The 25421-nt window shown below is 36.6% G+C and overlaps 1 protein-coding gene across 3 annotated transcripts in view; it reads right to left on the bottom strand.

Moving 5' to 3' along the window:
• ZFPM2 (zinc finger protein, FOG family member 2) overlaps nt 1-25421 on the bottom strand; it is a 325424-nt gene that overhangs the window by 154994 nt on the left and 145009 nt on the right. For all 3 annotated transcript variants that reach the window (XM_082753383.1, XM_082753384.1, XM_082753385.1), the window contains one exon: nt 8350-8468. In XM_082753383.1, the coding sequence (XP_082609509.1) occupies nt 8350-8468 (119 nt within the window). The remainder of the gene's footprint in view (nt 1-8349; nt 8469-25421) is intronic.

The following is a 25421-nucleotide window of genomic DNA, read 5'->3' as shown; positions in this document are numbered from 1 at the left end:
TTGATGAACTTGTTCTCCAGGCTTGATAAATGAGGCCCAGGACATTTACAAACCTCTCTCAGCATTGAAGATCTCAGGCCATGCCCATATTTTGGTGGTGCAAAGTAGATCCACTGCATCTGGAAAAGGATAAGTCTTGCTTCTGGCTATGTGATACTACAACATCATTAGAAAAGCCACTATAGCTGAATGGAGTGTAAAGTTCAGCAAAATTACGGTATTTCAAATACAGCTCTGATTTTTAGGAGCTAACAACACAGTGTTTTCTTTATATTAGAAGGTGCTGTTCTTTTATATGCATGCGAGCACTGACATTGTACACATACAGATGTATGTATAAATACATATATTTACTACACTTATTTTTTTGTATATGTAGATGTATGTATTAACAGAGACTATGCATACTGTGCTAACTATACTTGCTATAAATATCTCTTTTCTATTCAAAACATTAAAATACATACTTTCACAAAATGTAGTTAATTTTCCTGGTAGCAATAATAACTAGAAAAATGTTTTCTTTCAATCAGTCTTGAAAATGTATAGGCTATTTCTCTTATGCCTATTCAGGCACAAACGGAACTGATGTTTAGAATTTTGATCACTTCATCATGCTGTGCAGAAGTGAGCAGCAAGCTGCCACTGTCTTCATTGAAACCACAGGTCCATTCCTTTACTCAGTCATTTTTTTCATTTAAATGAAGATAGACAATAGTTTCAAATTTTATTATTGCTTCAGTGATAATGCGCATGAAAGAGAGTGGTATCTAGTTCTGCACTTTTATTAGCACATAAAAATTTTGACACCAGCAAATTGTGTATTTTCTTTTCACACTGAAATTTCATCTACAGCACACTTGATTCCAAACAACTGCATGCTTTGCCTTGACAGGTCTTATGGAAAGCATCCATTGATGTTTTCTTAATCACATGTATGTCCACACACACTGTCTGGACAATGTGCTGAGTGCACACAAGTGCTACCACTCCATACGCAAGAGCATCATGGTGCTCCCCTCCACTAACAGTGGCTCCACTAAGGCTAACTACCCCTGGGCAGACATAGCTTTATGTATTTTCCCCAGAGAAACCCTGGAGCATCCAGGATGTTTTATTCTTCTAATGGTGAAAGAGAGAGCATAAGCCTGTGAGTCTCTTGGTTCAGAGCCCCTCCTAAGCACCAAATTCTTGCTTAACAATGCAAACATCTGTGCAGACACGAGCATATTCATAGCTTTACATTCCCATAAAATTATGGAGCTAGATTTTCCTGTACTTGTTCTATGGATGTTACACTAAGTGTCAACAATTTAGAAACTGAATTTTATTTCACAGTAAAAAAAAAAAAAAAAAAAAAAAGGTGTTGTGTAAAATATAGTGAGAAGAAGTTATTTAAAAGAAGTTATTTTAAAAAATGCCTGAATATTTAAATCTGGCATTTTATATCAGCTTAGCCTATAATAATACAAATGTTTCATAAATAAGAAAAAATGTCTTTCTAAAAAGTATGAATTTTAAAAACTTCCTCAGAAGACAATATTAATATTATATTCCTTATCATGGATGTTGAACTCTTGCCTGTTAGATATTTCAGTGTACTGAGCTATATGAATGACTTTAAAAGGAGCTAAATCAATTCCTTCTCTCACTCAAACTTCTTAAATAGGACTATATCCCGTTGTACAAGTTGTGTTATGAATTTGGCAAAATCAACAATAGCAAAATAAATGCTTGAGGTTTAAAGCCTATGGTACAAAGAAGGCTAGAATAGATGACCATAGCCTAGTAGCACAAGAATACATTGCTACTCACAGGTCATTGCAGTGGCAGTCTCTAAATTTAACATGTAAGACAGTTTAACAGCATAATACACGATGCAGTAGACATTATCTTCTCTCTGCTTTTCCCCACATCCTAAAACAGAAGAGCCTGGCACTCACAGCTGGTGTCTCCCTCTGTTTCTGCTGAACTGAATTTTCTTGCCCTTTTTTCATCCTGCGCTCCTGTCCCTGCCCCATCCTTTCCTCTCTGAGCTTTCAGCTTCTCCAGCTTTCAGCTGCTCCCTGACAAACCTCCCTGGGATGCATTCCCCATTTGAGAAGCATCCCACTAGTGAAATGAACCTTGCAGAAATGGCACAGATAGTTTATTGAGTTTTCTGTCAGCTTAATGAAAATGATTGGTAGTATCTATTACATAATTATGAGAGTATTCAGATAAAAGTCTGTTTAATGGACATGCTTATAAGAAGTACCAAGAAACTGATTTACTTCTTAAAACCTTTCAAAGTTACTAGTGGTATTTCGTAACAAATGTGAAATTCTGCTGTTTGACAAACAGTTGTCAAAGTGAACCATGGGTATGTGTCATTGTAAAAAAAAAAGGGCTTCAGTCAAGGGGCTAAAAAAAAAAATAAAAGGATTTTAAATGAAAACTTCCACATCATATTAATGTATCTCAGCTTTTAAAAATGTTTCAGTTTGTCTGAAGTAATTGTCACTGATGCTTGTATAGTGCATTAGTGCACTCCATAAGTGTAATGCAATTTGCCATCTAGAAGTGCTGCTACATTAAAGTCTCTCAGTATTTAGGAAATAAGTGTTTCCAAGCTACAGTTTTAAACATGGAGAACCTGGCAATAAGAACAATAAAAATGAGAGAGGAATGCTTTTGTAGTCACTTTAAAGTACTGAAAGGTAAAAGAACAGTATATTAAAGATTAGAATCAAGGCTTGTGACTCAATATATTATTTTTGGTAACGAAACATAAAAATGACTCTGTACTAATAAAAGCCCAAATCCCCATTTGCAGGTAAATGTCTAAAGATAAAAACTGCCTCACACATTATACAGAATCAGAGACAGCCTGTCACAGGCTGCTTCTCTCAGTTGCCATATAGAACCTCCAACCAAGTGCCCAGCAAACTCTCACACTGCAACTCTGGAGATTAAAAGTCGCTGGCTACTACAGATATGAGGGTTTTGACCTGCAGTGACCAGCCACAGATTAGCGAGTGAATAACTTAACTGCATTTTGAACCTTGGCTCCTCAGCCCCTCACAGCACTACCCAATCAAACTGTTTCCTGAGGATATCTTCCAGGAGAAGTGTGGCTTTGGCGCTGAACCTCCCAGATCCCATTAAAGGGTCTCTGCTGTATCCCATTGCTTGCCTGGTCCAACCCTGCACACTTTCCTCCCACGTATTCCTGTCACAGCCATGTTGAATCCTCTTTTCCTTATCAGGCTGATACAGGCCTGCACCACCCGCTCCTCCTTGTGACAAGACTACAAGAATGGGGGACGGGATCCAGATGCTCATTGTTTTGTTTCACAAAACCCTGCCATGGGCACAGATTAACACCAAAAACTAGATGGCTGCAGCCAAAGGAAAACACATCTCAGAATGCCTCTACTCGATTACCAGAGCGATGGCATCATCCACGGCTTGATATTCATCATGGGCTACGTGGTCCTGTGCCGCTTCTTGAGAAACACTGAATGCAGTTAGGAACTGCTTGAAATTTTCTTTTGTTTCGGGGAAAGAGGGAAAATATTTGCAGCTGGGAAAAGCAAACAAACTGCTTTTTCTTAATTAAACTGCTAGTGACTTCAATTTAGATCTGCATATGTGCAGCAGATACTCTTCCAGTGGTTTGTATGATCAGCCTAGAGTAGCCTTCCATTCTTCTCACTGGCCTGTTCACATTATATCTGGCATGTGTACAAACATCCTTCACTGTTAAAGACAGGAACCACAAGATACGGGGTGCCAGCTTAGAAATATATTACTGTCTACTTTTATGTACCCAGGAACTGCTGTATTTTTAGTGATGCAGAAAGGCACAAAGTTGGAGCCTTCCTGGTAAAAGTGGAGATCATTTTGATTTAATCATGTTGTCTTCCTTTAGAACTGAGTTCTCACCAGCTGTAGGTAAAAAAAAAAAAAAAAAAAAAAGTATCTCACAAAATTCTTCATTTGTCTGTCAAAAGAGCAATACTACTTTAAATCTCAAGAAAACGTGGAAATATGTTCTCTTTTTAGCATATGATCTCTTTTTAGCATAAAACAAGAGAACAAGCTCTAATTTCAGCAGTACACTTTCTAGGTATCTATTTAATTCTTTCAAGAAATCTCTTCCATTGTATTTCTATTGAAGTCCTGTGCAATTTATATACGTTTTTGTCACATGAAAGTATGACAGTATTTTATATTTTTTTTTTACCTGATCAGTAAGAGAGGGCAATGCAAAAAAAAACTTCTGTTTTTTCACTACTGGCATCAGAGTATCATCATGCTTCCATTTGAAAACACTGATACTTCATTTTCTTGGGACTATCAACTTATGTCTGCAGCAGAAAGGAAGTGGAAGTGTAAAGAAATGGAGGGCAATAACCTCTGTGTCCAATTCTGCACACAGATACAAAGACCAGCAGCTGAGAGCAGGAGAATTGCATCAGTTTGGAAAAATTACAGGAGTGGATCATTAAAACTATCTAAATAGGAGATCTATCACTCTAAATAACTATCTAATTAGATATATATAAATAAGTATTTAGATAGCTATATATGAAGTTCTTAAATTCATATTGAAATAGGAATTAAATGCCTAGAAAATTTTTAAGATCTAAGACTCACTGTTCTTAAAAAGCAACATTCTGAAGATTTTTGTTGTGTGCATGCAGGGTTTTTTAGCAACAGTAATAGTAATACAATGGGGTAAATTACTTTGTAAAGTAACTCTCTGACTCCTAGATGAGAAAAATTAAGAACATGATTAGTCATTGAGCTACCTTGAGTCTACCATTAAATTTTAACTATCCTGAAGTCCTGATAGGGACCTTGCTCCACCACATCTCCCAACAGTGCTGTGGCACTGCTGATGCAGTGAACAACTGCTGTTCCTATTGTAATTGCAAACAGCATTTAAATAATTTTTGTTCAAGTTACTCAACCTTCCCCTATTCTGAGATGTATATTGTTAATATACTTCAAGACAGAAACTTGAAAGATCTAAAAAGTATTTGACATCTGGCTTGGTGACTTAATTAATTACCATGCTGAATTAACTATCTTGCTTCATCTCCTGAGCCAACAGCAATGAGTCTGTATTCAGCACCACAGCACTGCTTGAAATACGAAGCATTTCCATGGGATATTACATGTACAGATTCAATACAGTGTTAAGTGAAAGGATAGTAAGTAGGCTGTAATTGTTAGGTAAATATATCCTGTGAGACAGTGTGTCATATTGCTAACATTAAAAATTAGAAAAGTCAGGTAAAATACCTGTGGTCAACCATCAATTTAATTTTCAGCAGAGAGACCAGCTGCAAATATTGTGATATTTACTCACATGAGTTTCACCAAATTTTTCTTTCCTTTCCTCTCTATACCAAAAATTCACATTAAAGCTTTTTCTCCAAAGATTATTTGATGTTTATAACAGTGTGATTGTTGAAGTTCTCATTCAGAAATGAACTAAACCTGATGTCAGCTGCTGATGTGAAGGTTTGATTGAATTCTATGGAGGCAAGGCTTTATCCAAATGAGCTTTCCAAAACAGATATAAATAACTTAAGTAAACAAATACAACTGCCCTTATGTAAACCAGAGAGCATGTATGCCAGTGAAAAAAAGTAATCAAATGTGTCAAGCAAACAGAAAGATCATAAATAAAACAGAATCATTTAAAAAAAAAAAAAAGGAAGAAGAAAGATATGCAGAAGCTGTCACTGTGCACTGTGTTCATGTTGCTTTAACAGTAAATTAAAGACCTATCAAAAGGTTTAAATTTCTTTACACGGCATTTTCAGGTAACAAATGTAGAACTGCAGCAAACACCTGATATTTGAGAAAAAGAAACTTCTTAGAATCACAGAATAATTCAGGGTGGAAGAGACCTCTGGAGGTCATGCAGTCCAAACTTCTCCTCACAGCAGGGCAAACTTCAAAGTTAGATTCAACTTCGAGGCAAACTTCAAAGTTAGATTCAACTTCGAAGTTAACTCAAATTTCTTGAGATCATATCCAGTTCAGTTTTGACTATCGCAATGGATAGAGATGCTCAGGGGACAAAACAATATTGCTAAGGACTTCACTTATGTTTACAGGAACTTTTTCAGATTTAAAAACATATTTATATTAGTAGCATAACAAACGTAAAATATTTCACTTGTCAGCAAAAATACTTTGTAGTTTTTAATTAGACAAGAAGCAAAGGGGTATTTTTCCAGTTTAGTGAGAAAAGTACTTCTGAGAATTTTTATCCCACATCTCTCTGAACTAGGCTGAGAAAGTTGGTCCCTCTAATCATAATCACTAAACTAAAAAGTCAGCTCTTCTCACTGTTGTGAGAAATTGTCTCACTACAATTTCATTAAAAAACAAAATTAGCTAATTGTTTTTGTTATAGCAGAAGTGGTATTTGCCCAAATTTCAAATAAGAGACCTTAATATATGCCTGTGCTACTGAAGGAGGAGCAAGTTCCTGACAGAAGGATTTCAGTTGCTCTACCTCTGCTTCAGAATAGAAAAATGAAGCAATATAATCAATTGCTGATATGTCACAAATTGATCATAAAGATATCTGATAATGATAACCTTCATCATGTAGGATCTACCAACATCATCTCCTATACTTAAACATTATCTGCAAGTCTTATATACCTGAAGAAGTGGTAGAAGTTGAAAGGGCAATAGGGTAATTACATGGAACTTGAGGAGAGTAGTGATGGTGGAATCTTAGAAAAATATTTGAATTGCAAGTAGTTGTCACAAATGAAATTTTATGAAAAACTTTTTGAGCCTGCTAATAAACTACTAGACTAAGAATGAAATAGATGAAGAAATAAAAATGAAATAGATGAAGAAGAGAAAATGGAGACAGGTGTTCAAATTATCAATTTTCCCTTTTCTAACAATAAGAAGCTTTGAGCGTCCAGTACTTTTGAAAATCCATCCTTTATTGAGGTGACTGAATGGGAAATCTGATCTGGGTTGGTAATACTGAACTCCAGGAGACTTAGACAAAGCTTCCATGTGACTTTCTGTAACATCTTGTGATTAATAAACTATGTCAGAGTCTATGAAACACCAAGGTGTTAAACTGCTACTATATACTCATAATAGTATAATGCTTCTCTATAATTTTTATAGGCATGTTTATAGAAAGAAACATGTCTTGTAAACATTAGAAACAGAACTCTAACATATAGGCACAGGTTCTCCAGGGAGGAGTTAAAGGCTTTCAGTTTTCCCCTTTTCCCAAGGTCCACATGCCTCTCTATCATGCTTCCCCTGATGCTACTTTAGTAACTCAGCACTCCACACTCTATTCAGGTCCTCCAACAGCAGAACAATAACCCCAACACTGGGAAGTTTAGCTTCTCAATTTACAGCTCAACAGTGTCTGCCCCAAATGTATGTAATACACTACTGTGAAATAGTTCAGTGGGTCTTTATGTTAATGCATTCATGCAAGGTCTGTAATAGGAACCAGTGATCAAGTTGAAAATAATGGTTCTTTAGTGGTATCCTGCAGGGCAATGCATATTCAAAGATAGCCTAAAGATCTTCTTCTAGAGATATTCTTTTTTTTTATTCTTATTATTTTTTATTTTTTTTTATTTTTATCACCTTTCCAGATACTCTCAGAAAATTGATCTCAACTATATAAAAATAATATTGAAGTATTGAAGCTCAGGTTTAAAACTGATACAAGTAAAAATTAAAAGAAGACCTAGGAATGACAATGATTTTCAGCACATGGAACTGAGGTCACCAAAGTGTTACTTATAAGTAATACGGCCCACATACCTTCTGCAATCAGAATAATATTAAAAAAAAAGGCTAATTATGTATATATGGCAGGTGACTTTCAATATCTTCCAAAATAATTTTAATCTGCCAGAATATCTTACTATGTTCAGCAACCTTGTTAATGAGTCAAATTTAATGAATTTTAGCCTTAACTAATATAGCTATTTGTTTTCTATACCATCCAGTAATATAAATGAAAAATTCGCCTATTAATGCTATGAAAAACTTAGAAAGCCACTAAAAGTCAGATAGCGTTACTGAAAGGCAGCAGCTTGGTTTAGCAAACAAGGAAGCGATGCCTCCCTTCTGCTGTAAAATAACAAGTTGAATATTGTTAACCTGTGCTCCACATAACTTTATGTGGACGGTTGCCATAGGCGAACTTGTTGGAAAAGATCCAAATACCACTGTCCGTGAAAGCCAACAATGACTGTTTTTCAAATGCTCCGGATGGGCAATAACTTAGGTTATTTCCCCCACAGATTGCACTGTACTGCGGCAAAGCGTCTGGGAGAGTGTACGTACCAAGGTGTTATTGTTCAGGTCCATCTTCCCAGCAAACGGCCCCCATGTTGTTCCGACCGGAAGCTGCTGCCTGCTCTGGATCTTGCGCTCCCCATCCTTCTGGACCACCTCCAGCTCTCCTGCGAACAAAGAGAACAAGCAGTGCTTAGAGCACTTTCACTCGTGCCCTGACAACAGCCACCTCCGTTTTCATTGTTGCAGAGTTTGGAGGACGCCAGGAATGAGCGTTAATTACACTTGTCTGAAAAAACAACCGATCAGGTCATCCTGCAAAAGAAAAACAAACTTCTTCCTTGCAGTTATATTCAAATGTGGTTTAGAAAGTCCCTTTTCTTTCCTGTACTGTGTGAAAACACACAGTACAGTCTGAAGGCATTTTTATTCAGAAGAGTGGTTTCAAGAAAGTTCTTAAGAAATGCTGAGGAGGGGGAAGATGATAGCTGGGAGTGCAACAGCATGTACCCTAGTGCATGATCCATTTGGCTGTCACAAGACCACATTCTGGAGCATTCAGCTTCTAAAAAATTTAGAGGCATACTTCATAGTGATAGAATCCAGTGCAATTCCACTGATTTCAAAACAACTACTAGAAATATTTACTAGAATTTAAAAAAGAAAGATTTTGAACTGAGTGAGGTTTTACAGGCAGTAACAGTTCAGAGTTAGAACTTTACTTGTTAGACTGAGGTTTTAACACAAAATAATTAAGCAATGAGGGCTAAAGAGAGTGATTTTTTTTTTTTCAGTGTGTACGAATTATTAATTTTTCATTTGCATATTTTATTTTTGAAAGTAAGGACTTCAAAATTAACCCCTAAAAGTGTTACTTCCATTCACTTTAACTTTTCTGATTTTTTACTTTATTTCAGGATAAAAAAAAAATACTCTGGACTATTTCCATTACAAAGCAGTCTCCTCAAGAAACCTGTTTTCCTATGAACAGACATTACAGTGTAGCTATGTTCATATACACAATTTCAACATTGTTCTCTATAATAATTCAAATAAATTCTGCTTTCCTACTTTCAGGGGGATGAAACATAGTAAGGGGACTGATCTGTGCTTTTATTGTCAGAAATTTATCTGCATTTGCTCAAGTCATTGCACGTCCCAGCTTTGCCCTTCCCACAGGCAGGCATGAAAGCTGAAAATCTGCTGCTGTCCTCAGGACCAGCAGAACTCACACCAGTGTGCTGCAGCCCATGTACTAAATCCTGCTTCCCTTCCCACACCTCTCAGATGCAGCAGCAATTCCTGCCTTTTGTAGCAGCACGTCCCTTCTCGACAACTCTCCCCCAAAGCAGGACTCTGCTTTTGAACAAACAGTGGGAAGTCCAACTATGCAAGAAGTAAACTCATCCCAGATTTAGAACTGGCAGTTGCTGAGAAATTAACCTTGGGCTGAAGGAAGTGAGTAACTCCTCCTGGCTTGCAGGCAGTCTCCACAGACTTCCCCCAACAAACCATTCCCATGAACGCCTGGATTTATGCTACTGCCAGACAGCGAAGGTTCTCATTGTCTGCAGGAGTTAATCTTGACCATTTTCCAAAGAGGAGACTTGGCTCCAGATTCCATTTCCAAGTGCAGAAATCTAAATTTCACCTCTGAGTGTTGCAGATTACAAAACTACTCTACTTAAAATTGTGCATCAGGTCCTTCTTGCAAACTGGAACAAATCTAGGAAATAGAGCTGTACTACATGACAAAAGCTTGAATGTGTGCGGGTGAGTTCTCATCATGACACAGCTATGACAGTTTAAATGGCAGTATGTAAGCAGCAAAGCTTATGGATTTATTATATATAATTTACACATGATATATATGCATCCATATACATGCATTTTTTCCCTCTCACAGAAGAAAAGTCACAAATTTTATGGACTTTAAAAAATATCTTTATACATGTATGTTAGTTATAGAAGACAGGAATCTTTCTGGTACTGCAAGGCAACGTGTTGATCACTTACAAAAGCTGCAACATTTTCTTTCTACATAGGAATGAAAACTGTAGCGTTAGCTTGCTTTTACTCACTAAAAAACAGCTATGTCTATGGACGTGTCACATTTAACTGATACCAGAGGAATCACGAGAATCTTTGAAAACCCTTTTAAAAAATAATTCAGCCTCCCTTTCTGCCACTGACATTTTTCATTTGAAAAGGGTTCAGACACAGTCAAACAGTGACTCCTTATCTGCACCTGTGGATTTACAAGCAGGCCTGTCTTTTAATGGATTAAGAACGACAAACTTAGGGCAGATCATCCAGTGATATCCAAAAACCTACCTAAGTTTTAAGGTACACATCATTACACTTTATATTTTAAGTAAGATTAATAACATGAATCTAATATCTGATAAGTATTTCAGGTTTAAGGCAGATATAAAAATGAGACTCTATTTTCCAAAAGTGTATTTTTTCTTCCATTTGATAATTGAGTAAATTAATACAGATTATTTCTCTCTTTTATTCCCTTTTGTTAGAGTCCCACATTGTAGTTTGAGCAATACATTCCAGTATGTATTAGTACACTGAAATGCACTGCAGGTGGGGCAGCAACATGCAGAGTTGCACTGAAGCTGTTGTATTTCCCCCTCCATCAAGACCACCGTAATAGAGAGCAGTAGATTGCAAATTGGGTTACAAAAGGTTTTGATTGATTCCCTTGATCACAGTTTTCTAAAAAAGATAAATTTCTCGATGCTCACCATAACCAGTGGCCATTTTAACATGATATGTGTACAGTAGTTTTAGGGCTGGGAAAACAACTTGCTCAAATGTCTTGGAAAACACACATGTTTTGGCCACATTCATGCAAGGTGCAGCACATTACAGTTTGATCCTTAACAAAGATTATTGTCACTGAAAATCTTTATTTTGGAGGAAAAAATGATGCTAAGAGAATGTAATATATAAAAAAAAAATACCTCAAAGTGAGGTCTACAAGCGTCTGCTAAGATTATTTTTTCCTACTACGTCTTCATCCCTTTTGTAAAATCATTGTATATGCTCCTTTGTCTGCACTAAGCAGGGGGAGGTCAGAGGCTGGTACAAGGGGTTGTAAAAGAATGATTGCAAATGTCACTATTAAAAATCCTCTGATGAATTCTGTTGACTACTGAGCAAGGAGCCTGAAACTTTTCTGCATTCTTTTACAAGATTTTGCTCCTCTGAAATTTCGTATTAGGAAAGTGGTATCAAAATTGTAGTGACGGATTACATTAGGAAAAGGAAGAGTCACTGAGATTTCATTGCCCTCCCATAACTTGCAGCAAGAGTTGCAAAATCTCAGCTGGCACCGACTCTTCACAGGTGCCTGGCCACAGAAAATACCAACAGTGGGGAGAAAAGGGAAGTAAAGAATGAAAATTCTATGTTAAACACTGTAGGGAATTTCTAGTGACCCATAATTGCAACAGACCACCTCAGTATTGAACATTGAACATATTGTTTCTTCCCTTAACAGCAAATTATAATAAATAGTATTCATATACACACACCTGGAATAAAACGTGATATATTTCATGATTCCTTGGGCAAATCAGAGAGGCAGTTTGCTGCTTTGATCCTACACCCATCAACTGGCATATTGAAAAGGACAGCAAGAGGCATAACAAAAGTAGCACTAAGAAATATAAGCAGAGAGGAAGTAATGCCCTGCTTTCAGTTTTTGCAAGTTAGGAAAAAAAAAAAAAAGACAAAAAAAAAGACTTAAGACATTCAATTTACTGATATTTACTTCATTTTTCCTTGCTACACAATTGTGTTTTTTGTTGCTGTTTGTTCTTTTGTTTTATTTATTTATTTATTCATTTTCTTTCCTAGCTTATTCTTCAGGAACACACTTATTTCCAGCTTGCTGAGTAAGTTTATACAAAATATTTGAGACACATAGTATGGGATAATCAATTTTGGTAAAAGATAATGCTGTTAGTGCTGTGGGCTGTTTCTCTTATCTTGTTGATGTAGCATACTTTTAAAGTCTGTGATTACTCAAAGACTTATGATAGCTGCACTGTAAAAGAAGCCCCAAGTCATGACTCACTAGCACAGCTAGAAAACATCCCATGGCTTTTAAGATATTAGGCCACCTTGGTGAATACAACACCAGAATGAAAGGACTCAATTTAGGATTCTTTTCTTACATATACATATTGTCTTAGGGATGACACACAAGGCTTGCATAAAACAGAAGGTAGAGGAGCCAATTTAACTTTGTCTTCTTTTAAAGCAAAATTAGGATCATTTTAAACAATCCATGCATCATCTAGATGAACCCAACAACAGTTTTTGGCCCTTAAGATTTGACCACAGTTTGAATACCAGAATAATTCAGCTATAAATAGCATTCTGAACAAAACCATTCTGGCTCTCATTCATCTGCCCACATTCTGGAAGAAGAAAAAAAGGAGTCTGAAGGTGAATGATCAGCAAAGTTTTGTGGGAGAAAAATGGAACTACTTTGTTCAGAAATGAGTTTATCCAGATTTATAAATGTTTAGCATTTCTAACCAAGTCACTGATGGCTTTAGCAGTAGTAGATTTTTTGTTTGTTTTTGTTTTTGTTTTATCAGGAATATCTTTCTAAGTGGTATCAGTGAAAAAGAATGAGAAAGCTCTTTTTCTGTTATAATTACAGATTGGTTATTTGACATCATGGGCCTCTACCAATTTCCACCAGCAAATGGTTCTATCTTTGCATATTGCCTATGCATAGCCACCTGGCTGTGTTAATGAATGTTTTTGCACTGCAGAGAAATTGTATACATTGTAATTTCAAACAAGGACTGCTTTGAAGTCTTAGTGAGGGAGTGAAAAACATTCTCATAACTACTTAAGCATGGCCCAGCTCAGATCCCAAGATCTGCCTGCCTTGCTGCATGCACAGGAAGAATCTGCAATTAATACTGGAACAAACTAATATGTGTATTTTTGCACACAGCAGTTCACAGACAGTGGAGAACTATCCCATTTCCACTCACAGGGTTCTTAACAAGGTATTTCTGATATGAAATGCTTGTACGCTTGCTTGGCAGACATAAACTGCATTATTGAGATACCTCCTCTAAATTCTCCTCCCTCAATTTTCAAGTCTCTGAGACATAACACACACTAAACTACAGTTTTGAACATAAACTTGAAATATGGCATTCTCTATTCAAGTACTCCAGTCAAACCCTGATAAATCAGGCTGGCCATGCAGTGATCTTATCCTTTCTGACTCTTTAATAAATCGAACCTTGCAAGTTCACGCTGTTGGAAGTTGTCACTAAATGAAATTGTGACCTTATCCGATGCGTGAACTTATCCTGCTGACAACTACATTTATTGTGTGGATAAGAATGGGGGGGTAAGGGGGGGGACGAGAGAGACTTTTGATAATTGTGATTTTAGCCATATGTAACTCTCACAGATGGGATCTTTTTGATGTTCCATTAATGATTTGCCTACGATGAGACTCTACTCTGGAAAAAATAATGTGCTTCATAGGTAAGTGGTAGGGGAACAGGCAAACAGCATTAGAAGTGCACAAAGAGGCACTGGTTGACAGCAGAGAATCAGAAGCTATTAGCCTAACACAAAGAGCTTTGAATTAGCTTGTAATTGCACTGGAGAAGATAACATAATGGAGGTGGCAAAACAGAAACATTTCCTTTCCATAGAACACATTCAATAGCCCAAAACTCTAAAACAAGTAACTGAGGATCTGAAGCAATAACCCGAAATGTGCTAAGCCATGGCACTTCTTGAATGAATGGATGTATGAATGAATGAATACTGCATCTGCTTCCAGCACTGACTGGAAAGCTGCCACTGCTATTGTGGAAGAGGGTTGGCTAAAACAGCAATTCACATGGCTGTGTTTTGAAAATGGCCAACCATCTAACATCACCATGTTTGTTTGTCAGGGATTTAATACATTCTTTTACTTAATTCAACCCACGAATAAGTGTGAGCTCACATCTCTCCACAGCTGGTAGCACTGCACCCAGTCTCCAGCACACTCACTTTGAAATGAGATCTGGGAGGTTTCAGGGTAAAATCTATTTTGCAGCACAAGTCTGCTGTGGGATGCAAGTACTGTAACTACCTTAACTATAAAGACTCACATACATATGAGACAAATTCACACTAGAGTCCAAAGAGTAAAATACTAAATTACAATCAATCTTGGAAAGAAGGTGTTTTGTTTTGTTAAAAAAAAAAAAAAAAAAAAAAAAGAAAAAAAAGTTATTTTCATTGTCTAGAAGCAAAGCTAATATTGAATTTTGCTGCCCCAAAGAAGAGAAAATAAGACCAGGCCACTTTTAAGAAAGAAGGATGGAAGGAAGAGCAGACATGGGGAAACTGAGAAAACAGTTTTGGAGAGTCATCCTGGAGGGAGGGTTGCTATTCTCCTGTCACTGTCTCCAGTGAAGGACTTCTGAACTGAGCAGCCTTCTTTCTTTCTCTGATGTCACTGCAACCTCCCATAAATTCCTCCCCAACCCCATTCCTCCCTGGTCCCATCCATTCTAAGGAGTAAGGTCAACAAGACATTTTAGAATGATGGCTGTGTGTGGTTCAGACACAAGGGTAACCCACGGGTATAACTCACCTCTCTGAGCAACCACTCTTCTTTTCCTATACTTAGAATTAGGTCCAGATAGAAAACATAAAGCAGGAGAAGTTGCCATCTGCTGCTTCATTCCTAACTGAGCTGCCTAATATTGCTCCACCTTCCCAATGCTGTCACAGGGCAGCTGTGCACCCTAGGCAAGGACGACAATGAAGCTTCTCCACCCTCTGTAACAAAAACCTTGCTGTTCACTACCTGTCTTTAGGGTCTTGAAAGTCAGAAGTAGTTTCTTTATCTCTCCTACCTGCTAGTAGTGCAAATGGCAGAGAGTGCAGGTGTTATCCTTATCTTTAACAGCACTGTCCTACAATGGACAATAAAGAGAAGGAAAGAACATTCTGAAAGTGAGAGTAGTGAAAGAATAGATAAAGATATTCAGAAGATAAAAAAAAAAAAAAAAAAGGCATGGAAAGAGGAAAACAAAAACAAAAAAACAAGTCAAGAGAGGGGAAGTGTAAGGAGGGAACAATCTGAAGCTTCGAGTTGGGTCTGCTTGGGATACAAACACAGCCTGAAGCCATGGGAACAGAAGATATTCAGGAAACAGAGGGAGGCAGAAACCTTGCAGGAGTGAGCAAACACATACATACTTCCAGGCCTGAAAACTGGCCTATCAAACATCTAAACCATTCTCTACCTCCAAGTAGTCAGATAACAATAGTTTAGTGCAGGCAAAATTATTATTATTATTGTTATTGTTATTGTTATTGTTATTGTTATTGTTATTATTTTCTGAGAAAAAGTTTCATTACTGATTATTTAATACACACTAGGCTCTGGCTAATACCACCACACAGTACTCCAGCTTTTTTACTGGGATATTTAGGTGTAGATTCAAGAGCTGTTCCAGATTCCCAACTGCAATGCAGAGCTAAACTCAGTGATGTGAAGGTGCATTATACCTCACAACACAGGCACCGTTTTCAGAGACCACAGTTCCAAAAGAAGTGTATGTACTGACACTTCAGAACTAAAAATTTGTACTATATTTGTAACTTCTTTACATGCTTATGTAAATCCAATACAAAAGAAACAGTCTTACATTCCTATAGCAACTCACACTCCTATAATGCACAGAATTTAGCAGGAACACAAGATCTCATATCAGGTTAGAAAAGCACAGACCTACAGTGGTGAACACATCAATTTGAAATGACAGTGCAACTTCTGAATTTCAGGGTGCTGGCACTGTCAACTAAAGAAATGCTAAACATCAGAGAAATTGAATAACTAATAAAGGTATAGTTAGTGGAAACCCACATAATAATTGTCCATCAAATATGTCATGAAAATTGTTTTCAAGGCTTAAGCTGAACTATTACAAAAAGTACTGTTTTCTTCTTGTTAGGAAGGAGTACATAAAGGACACTGCTGCTGGAGTCTGCTTAGCTTCTTAGTGGAAGTCTTACACAGCTGTATAGACTTTTTCTTTATTTGGGGTGATTTGCTAAACTTATGGAAACCTATTCAAAGGAGGAAGTGCAAAGACAAGCAAGTTAAAGATATTTACACAATATACCCTAAGAAATGTCAATGATTTGTTCACTTGTTTCCAAGTCTACGGTTCATTCCAGTTTCTCAGCAAATTCCTTAAAATATGAAAATTATTCTGTTAATATCAGCACCTAGTCTACAGACAGGCAACATTAATGCAGCCTATTCTATGCACTTCCATAGACGTCCTGAGTTCTATTTCCCTGACAGAATCCCAAAGAAAAGGCAGTGCTTGCTCACACTTCCAGCTACTGACCACAACAGGGACATTGCCATGTCCCTAAATTTGGGGTTTCCTTGTGCTCATGAAGTTGGAAAGAGGGTGACTGCACCCAGGAGAATACTAGGGCCAAAACTACAGAAGGCTAGAGACAAAGGGGCAACTGGTAAAGAAGAAAAGATCCTTTTATCTTTTCAATCATCTTAAAAACAAACAAACAAAAACAAACAAAGAAGAAAAAAAAAAAAAAAAAAAAAAAGAAAGTTTGAGGTACATGATGGTTCTCTATCCTACTCCAGTCTGTCACACAGACATGCAATGCACAGTGCTCTAATCTAATCATAATGAGACAAAATGCAACAAGGAATCTATTCAAATAACTTCAACATGCTCAGGTTTCTTCAGCTCTAGACATAAATAGTTGCAAGTTAAATTTCAGATTTTTCAATGGAAAAAAAGGCCATCATGGTGAAATCTTGACCCTAACATGAAATCAGAAGCAACTAGGTTTAGCTTTGAGTCTGCTCCACTGCAAGAGCAATTCCCACCTCTGTTTTCAAAGTCTAAATCTCATGCAAGAAAGAAAAAAAAATATTATTTTTGTATTTCTGAATAACTTCCCATCTTCACATCTAGGATGCAAAGCTGAAGAGGTTTTTTATTTGCTGTGTGTGCTAAGGAAAAATGGGAGTAGAAATATTTACAAAAATACAACAAAACCAAAAAACAAAAGCAATCAATTTAGCTAAAGAGCCCTTCCTGCAGTTTTCTGTGAGAGGAATACCGCACACTCCATTCTCACATGGACACTCTCTATACTGGCAAAAAGGATTCCCAATTATATTATAACACTGTGCAGACCTGGTGGGTTGAGTAGCCACTTTATCCCAGTTACACGTAGCTTGCACAGCTTCTCTCCCTCTCTCTCCATCACAAATACACATGATACAGAAATGCCAGACTTGGCACGAGCAGGCTGATGATATTACTGAAGAGGGTTTTCTCGATAAGATCATCATCTGTATCTGGACTCTTGGGTTTGCTCCCTTTCTCAGCAGAGGAAGAGCCGCCCTTGATAAATGTTCCTTTCTGTGCGGATTCTCCCCCGATATATGCAAAGACATTTCAGTCCCGAGTCTGTTTTATCAGTTGCTTCATATAGGTAAAATACAGTAAGAGTTCTACAGAGCACTGTATGTAAAACAATACGAAACGGACAAAATTAAAAATAATGTTTTTTTTAACTCAACTGGAAGCCTTTTAAAAAGAAACTATTCTCCAAGCAGAAAATTAAACATTTCATTATCACGTACATCATTTTTTCCCTAGGACTTTATGGAATCCTTTTAGCTGAAAGATGCCACCTTTTTCTTTTTGGTCTGATCAATACTATTTGAACATATGACATTTAAATAAAATAATTAATATCATATTTTTGATTTTCTAATTTATTTTTTTACTTGGAGAAAGTGACAAATATCCAGGCAGCATTCTTAGCAAATGCAAAAAGCTATTAAAGTTAACTTAACATGAACACTGCTGCACTAACATTGACATCATGAAATATATCAAATGAACAAAAATGTTTTGGGAAGTATTTTTTTAACTGTAGAAGCAAGAGCAGTGAGATCATCTGTGAGTGTATCTGCGGTGTCTTCTCAGTTTACAGTACTTATGCTTCAAGATAGAAGGATCTATTTCCATCACTCATTTGTGTAACAGCAGATGAACTTATTTGCTTTCTGCCAGATATGCATGCTCAGAGCTATGAAACCACTGCTTGGATGCTGATTTCTAGCTCAGAGTTTGTAAGTCATACTGCTTAAATGTCTTACAGAAGAAAATGCTTTAACATGAGTTCCCTATTTCCTTTCAATGTTCACAACAAATTTATGAAAGGAGGAGAGTACTAAGAAAAAAAAATAAATCTCAACAAAGACTTGAATATATCAGTGTTTAGTGTGATGATCCAAAAGATCTAGTTACTGTTGAGATTAGGAAGGAGAAAGGGGGGGCTGGGACAAAGGAAGATTGAATGCCATGCTCCAGTGCATGCATGCAATATATAGTTCCATCCATTATAATTACAATTTATATGAAAAGTAAAATTATTATAAATAGAGATAAATGTAGTATAACTAAAATGTACAATATCAAGATTCAAATTAATCATTTCTTTGCACTTGCTGGAGATGGCCATGCATAACAGACACATGGCTCTGCACTGCTCCAGCACTCATGAGTTATGTGCTTATCTACATCTTCTATGATCAAGTACCAGCAGTGACCAACATAGCTTTTTACCACTGTTGCCAGACAGGGAATGACTGCTGTTTTTGGACACGGACCAGAGTACCCTCACTTGCTCCTTCAGTGCCTCAGTCTGGACTATCACACTGCTTTCACACACAGCTATCTATATCTTACCATAGTCAAGACTGAAGCTGATATAAGTAGTGATGCCCATTTATAAGGCAGACTATATAGCTATGAGTGAAATAACCCTTGAACAGAGATTGAGCACAAGTCCTATGCACTACCTAAATCCTACTCTGAGGCTTACATAGGACTTAAGTAGAATATTGGCTGTGAGGCAGCCTTCTCTACAAGAATGATCTTGACCTTTGTATGAATAAGTATCAGGGGCATCATGTGTGCAAAGCATATCCCAAATGATTTTGCCTTATGACCTTCCCCTTTATGGAGTGCAGGCTTTGGACACCCCATTGCTGCTTGGACAGAGGCAGCAACTGGGGATCCTGGGGAGCAGCCTGGGGTGGTGGTCTCCCCCAGGGCAGGAGCACACAGATGGTGCCACATCATTCTGCTGGAGCATGGCCTCCCTAGTCTGACTCTTCAATGTCTAGATTTTATCTCTGTATGCAGCGAGTGAAAACATGCCCATGTCCTCTATGGCCTTAATGAAAATTTCAGCCTAAATAAGTTATTTAGGGTCTCAGAGTGAGTCAATACTCTTAGGAGCCCTAAAAGTTGCAATCTCTGCTTCTGAAAGCATCACAGAGCACATACAAGAAACTTATCATTTTGAGGAAAGAGGAAAGTATTTCTGGTGAGACACAGCCACTAAATAGTAAGTGTCAACAGAGATCAAAAGAATTATAACTCAGAATATATCTGGGCTACAGAATTATTTTGTCTCTGAAGCATTAAAACTGCCTCAATACTATGATTTTTAGAAATAATTATGTCAATTTATATTATACTTTAATGGTGAAATAATATAAGAATCTAAGAAGTAGAAACTGCTATTAAGTATTAAGTATATTGAATTAAATGACTCAAGTACACAGGAAAGAATCACATTGTAAAGGCTGCAGGTTGACATCTTCATTTTCTTGCTGATAAAATTGGCAGTTTAGAAAATGAAATATAGTACCATAAGAACTTCCCTAAAATATATCTGCTTTTTTCTTCCTCCCCAATAAAAAATCACATGCATTAATCCAAAGATTTCTCTACACAAATGAAGAGAAAATTTCTATTTTAGCCATGACTATTATTTCAAAGTACATAGATACCTTTGAACTTAACAATTCTTTTCTGATAAGAACAATTTGCTGTACAAGGACTCCTGAAGAAGGACAATTTTACTCTACTAGGTGTTTTTTCTTTCTTTCTTTCTTTCTTTTTTTTTTTTTTTTTCCCCAATATATTTTAATCTCAGGTAATAAATTGCATTAACAGTCTATACAACATGTCAACTTAAACAGATTTAAAAATCTGGACAAATAAATCCCATAAATCCCACTTTTACATATCCAAGGATGCAGTTAAGGCTTGATTTCAAAATCAAGCCTTACAACAATGGAAAAAGCTCAAACCTCAGCACAACACCCTTGAGCCACGCTCTGGCAGACTGCAGGACTTCAGCGTAAAGTCATTTCATATCCTGCTGCATGCCCCTTGTCCAGTTCGTCTGCCACCTACCCTCTCCCTGTCACCTTCTGTGGCCCCACTGTTTTCCTTTACATGAACAGCAAGCACTGGGTCATATCCAAGTTCCTAGTGATTGCCTCCAACTATGTATGTAGATGTAAATGTCAGAAAAACAGGAAGAGTAAGTCACATACTCTTTCCTTTCCATGACTGTTTTCTAGCTTTCTGTCTTCCCCTATTGATCTGAGACCATTCGCCGGCCAAGCCAAATCTGCCCCTTTGGATTCCCAAAAGCTGCTTCTTTCCAAATGTAATTCAGAGGCAGACAGTCTTTTGACTGACAACTATATCTTGTCTCAGTCACCAAATATCATGCTGAGTCTGAACTTTTCCATCCTCTTGACCATACTCTAATTACAGAAGTGTGATGCTCCAAAGCGGACTAATTTATTACACACACACTAACATTTAAGACTCAGTGTGTACATACACAACATATGGGGCAGACTCAGCAATAGCTGGATTACTACTATCTTTGTTACTACATAAGTTTATTATTATTTCTTTTCCTTTCACCTCTGTATACTCTATGCTTTCACAGTCAATACACAGTACTTTATCTTCCAGTCCACAAACAGAATCTCCTCAATGACCTGACCACCACCAGCTCAGAAGAGCTACTGCCTGAATGATTTCTGCAATAGCACCCACATCCAACTGTGAAAGTAGATGTCCATGACGATAATGTTACAGAAAGCCAAAGCTAAATGATGAAGTAACAGCTAGGGAGAAGCTCTCATTCAGAGATAATAAGTCTGAACTTTTTAACATGAATACAAGCCTAATAATATGCAGGAAAATATTTTTTTTTGCTTTTTAGTCAGCTGCCCTTGTTATGAATGCACATTTCTCTCTTCTGAAAGCTTATATATATATATATATATATATATATATATATATATATATATATATATATATATATTTTCAGAACAGATACCAGCTTTTAAGTCTCTATTCAACCACCATGAAAACATTCTTAAACTACCTCCAGGTACTGCCAGCAACCTCTGAGGTACTGCCTCTGAATGAAGCTGCAGTCTTCAAGAAGACGGGGACCATATTTCACCATATTTCCTTACACTGTCATTCACACTGTCTAGGTTACACAAAGAATAATAAAATTGAAATAAACTGAAGATACATCCTAACAGAAAGATTAAATGAAGTCTTAACTGTGAACACTAATGATTCCCAAGAAGGACTGAGTGCTCTCACACATGAGAATTTATATATAAATGTAAATAATCATAAGCAGCTTAAAAAGTATGTGACTCTGCCAAAGAAGGCCATGGTATGTTTAGGTATTTTTTAAATGCTTATGATGTCTTCTCCTTTTGGTGACCAATAAAAAGCACTGGCAATTACATTCTAAAATAAGAGAGAAACGTACTCAAAAGACAATACCAAAGAAACGTGTAAAACTCAAGCCTCTGCTCACTACCATGTAGTACTTTGTCACACATCACAAAAATAACTTCCAAGAAACTATCAAATGAAGTAAATACAAGTGCATTTCAGGGAAGACCAGTGTTAATCTTGAATGGTCCTGGTTTTGTAAATTGGATCTAAGCCTACAACCTACAGGACCTCCAAAATCATTCATAATCTGTTTGTAACTCTGGAAGTAGCAATGCTTCCTTTCTCTCACCTTTTATTGACTTGTTTCTTTAGATAGCAAGCTATGAAGAGCAGGAACTATAACTGTGTTTGCATGTATACATATACAAACACACAAAAAAAGTAAAGAACACTGACAGATATACAGATACAAATTATAGATAGATAGATAGATATGTATGCATATTCACATGTTTTTATGTAGCTATAAGGTATAGTATCTGGGAAAAAAGGAACTCCGTCTTGATAGAAACCAACAGCTTGTAGGTGATACTGTAAAGACACACATTAAAAAATAACATATCTTGTCATTCTGAAAGGTATGCCCTTTTCAAGTATGCTGCATCTCTTTTGTCTCTGGCAAGGAAGCTTGCAAAGGGGCTTTGATTATGTTTCTGATATATGCTTTGTATCATTTTTGAGATTAGCTAAACAAAGCTCAGTCACCCTATCCTCTGAATAAAGTGGAAAGACAGCCAGAAAGAAAGAGGACTACTTTAATATATATTATTTGAAGTTTGAGGTCATTGCTTTCATTTAATTTTGGTATTCATCTAAATTCAACCAATACACGTTTTTAGTCTTGAAACAATTATAGCCAGTAATTGTATTTATATAGGAAAATATTTATTCTTTTTATCACTTAGATACCCTCACAAAATAGCAAATCATACCCTTTGAAATACAGAGAGTGCAATTGTTCCAAAATATCACAAGTAACACACAAAAAAAGAAAACCATTCACTCCACAAAACACTTATCTGCCACTGAAGCATACACAGATCTCCTTTCCTAATCTATTGCCATCTTGCTACAAATATTTAGATAATTTGAGTGGCAGCACACTCTTCAGTGTCATTCCAGGACAAATACATCACCTCTTCATTTCCTAGTATAGATTCTCCTCTGATCCTGTGAGTTTTACAATCACGCATCATTCTTTGACTTTTTTCACAGTCATCCATTTAGACACTTCCTGACAACAGAACCATCAGAAGTGCATGCAATAAAATTACTGCTGTTGCTTCTTGTCATGAACAAATGTAATACAACCTCTAACAGCAAATCAATGTCTACACTTTGTAACTAGTGTAATTATGGTAGGAAGAAGCACACAAATCAATATTAAGATTGTGAATACAAGCTTTAGGTTCACCAGTCATTCCTAGTAGCTGTTCACATTTTGCACATTCATAGAGCACTTGTAAAAATAAAGCAATTCTCTATGTAACTTGTATCACAGAACTTACAACTATCTATCAGAAATACACTTCTGTATCCATAAAGCTTTAAGTTTTCTCATGGAGAAATGGAGGTATCACATCTCACCTGTCCTAAGTCAAGAGAGCTTGGTATAAATAGTGTAGAATTTAAAAGCGCTACACAATAAAGATACCAGTGTCTGACAAAACCATTATTTCACCGAGAGGTATGATACTTCCCTCTGAAAGGCAATAAAAAGTAAATTCCACGCTGCACTGTACATAAAGAACAGTTAAAATGAAAAATTTGTTGTGTGACACCCCATGTTGTTAACAATATAGGCAGATCAAGATAAGTGGATGGATTTGGATCATCATCAGAAGACACAAGGCCATATTTGCTAGTCTATTATGTCATGTTTCTTGAATTCATGAACTCAAGAGTGCAATAACTTTTGGTGACATGATGGAGAAGTTACATTTTATACATACTCTAAGTACACAGGCAAGATAAATGAATTAAAAACAGCAACCATATTGTTTCTTTAAAATGTTATTGAGCAACATAGCATATGGATAATTCTGAAATCTAAAGCATACAAACCATTAAGAAAATAGCAATGGAAAGCAAATTGTGATTGCCAGATGATTTACATCAAATTAGCCCTTATCTTTGTAAACCCAAACAGTAGGAGAACATGAATGAGAAAATAATGCTTCAGAGTTTATTTGAAAAGTTAAAAGGGAGCACAGCACCAAAATGAGATGCATTATGTATGGAATTGACAACTGATTCAAAATGCTGCCCTCTCCCAAAAATGACTCACCCTATTTGGAAGGGCCATGCCATTCAGGGACCAATCTCTATTCACATTTCCCTTCAACCACTCCTTTTCAAAACACAGGTAAGATTAAAAAGAGTTTGAAGAATAATTTTAAGAGAAAGTGGTGGTAAGGTTGTTAGAAAATGACAGTTCTACGCACATTTTTTCAGTTTTATTGTTTGACCAACCCATCATATAAATCAGTTGCTTTGATGTAATTGCATTTATCTTTAGTCACTAAAAATGTATACAATTTTGCACTTTCAAACCTATGCTTTAACAATATGCTAATTATACAGTTCAGATGATCTGGAAAGAAATCCATTTTGCACTGATGATATAAGGGAGTGACAGTACAATTTACATTAAGAAATGTTTTCTCATTTTTCTCAAAAATTGGTTTGCACTCAGCCGGAGAAATCTAAATTCAACCAACAGGCATCCCTCCCTGTTCTCCATGGTTACAAAATAACATGACAATCTGAACGATGAACAAGAACCATATAAGAATGGGTTACAAAAACTCCTCTGGACACAGGTAGACAGGCAGGCAATGTTTTCCTCTGCAATCTGATTAAATAGATGATTATTGTATAGAAAAATATTGAAATACTAGTAGCAAACAATTCTTAGTGCGATTATTCCAAACATTTCAAATTTGCTATTCTAAATTGCCCAAATTAGCCCCAGGGGCAGGTGGCCAGTCGTACTTTAAGGGCCAACTGCTAGCTAGAGACAGTAATATAAAGTTTTCCCTTTAGTTTTTGGCATTGTTCATATACCTTTTTTTACTCCAAGTTTAGCAATAATATACCACAACTGTGCTTTTGCCACACATTTTCCTTACACATTAATATTAACCTCTATAGACAGTGCTTGAAAAAGAGTGATTGCTTTGTTGTGATTTTCCTTTTAGTGTCTAAAGGATATGGATGTCATCAGCTGGGAGATGGCATAGTGAAAATCCTGCTTCCTGAAAAAATATCTCCATTATCTACAGACATCTAAGTACATGAAATTTGAGGGCTAAAACCAGTCTTAATTTATTCGTTCAATTCAGAACAATCTTGCCAGATATAGTATGGAAAAAAATGAAAACAAACAAACAACAACAACAACAAAAAAATACTTATCCCCAG

This window comes from Aythya marila, assembly GCF_965140915.1.
Source record: "Aythya marila genome assembly, chromosome: 2".
NCBI lineage: Eukaryota > Metazoa > Chordata > Aves > Anseriformes > Anatidae > Aythya > Aythya marila.
This window is presented reverse-complemented; position numbering and strand designations above follow the sequence as displayed.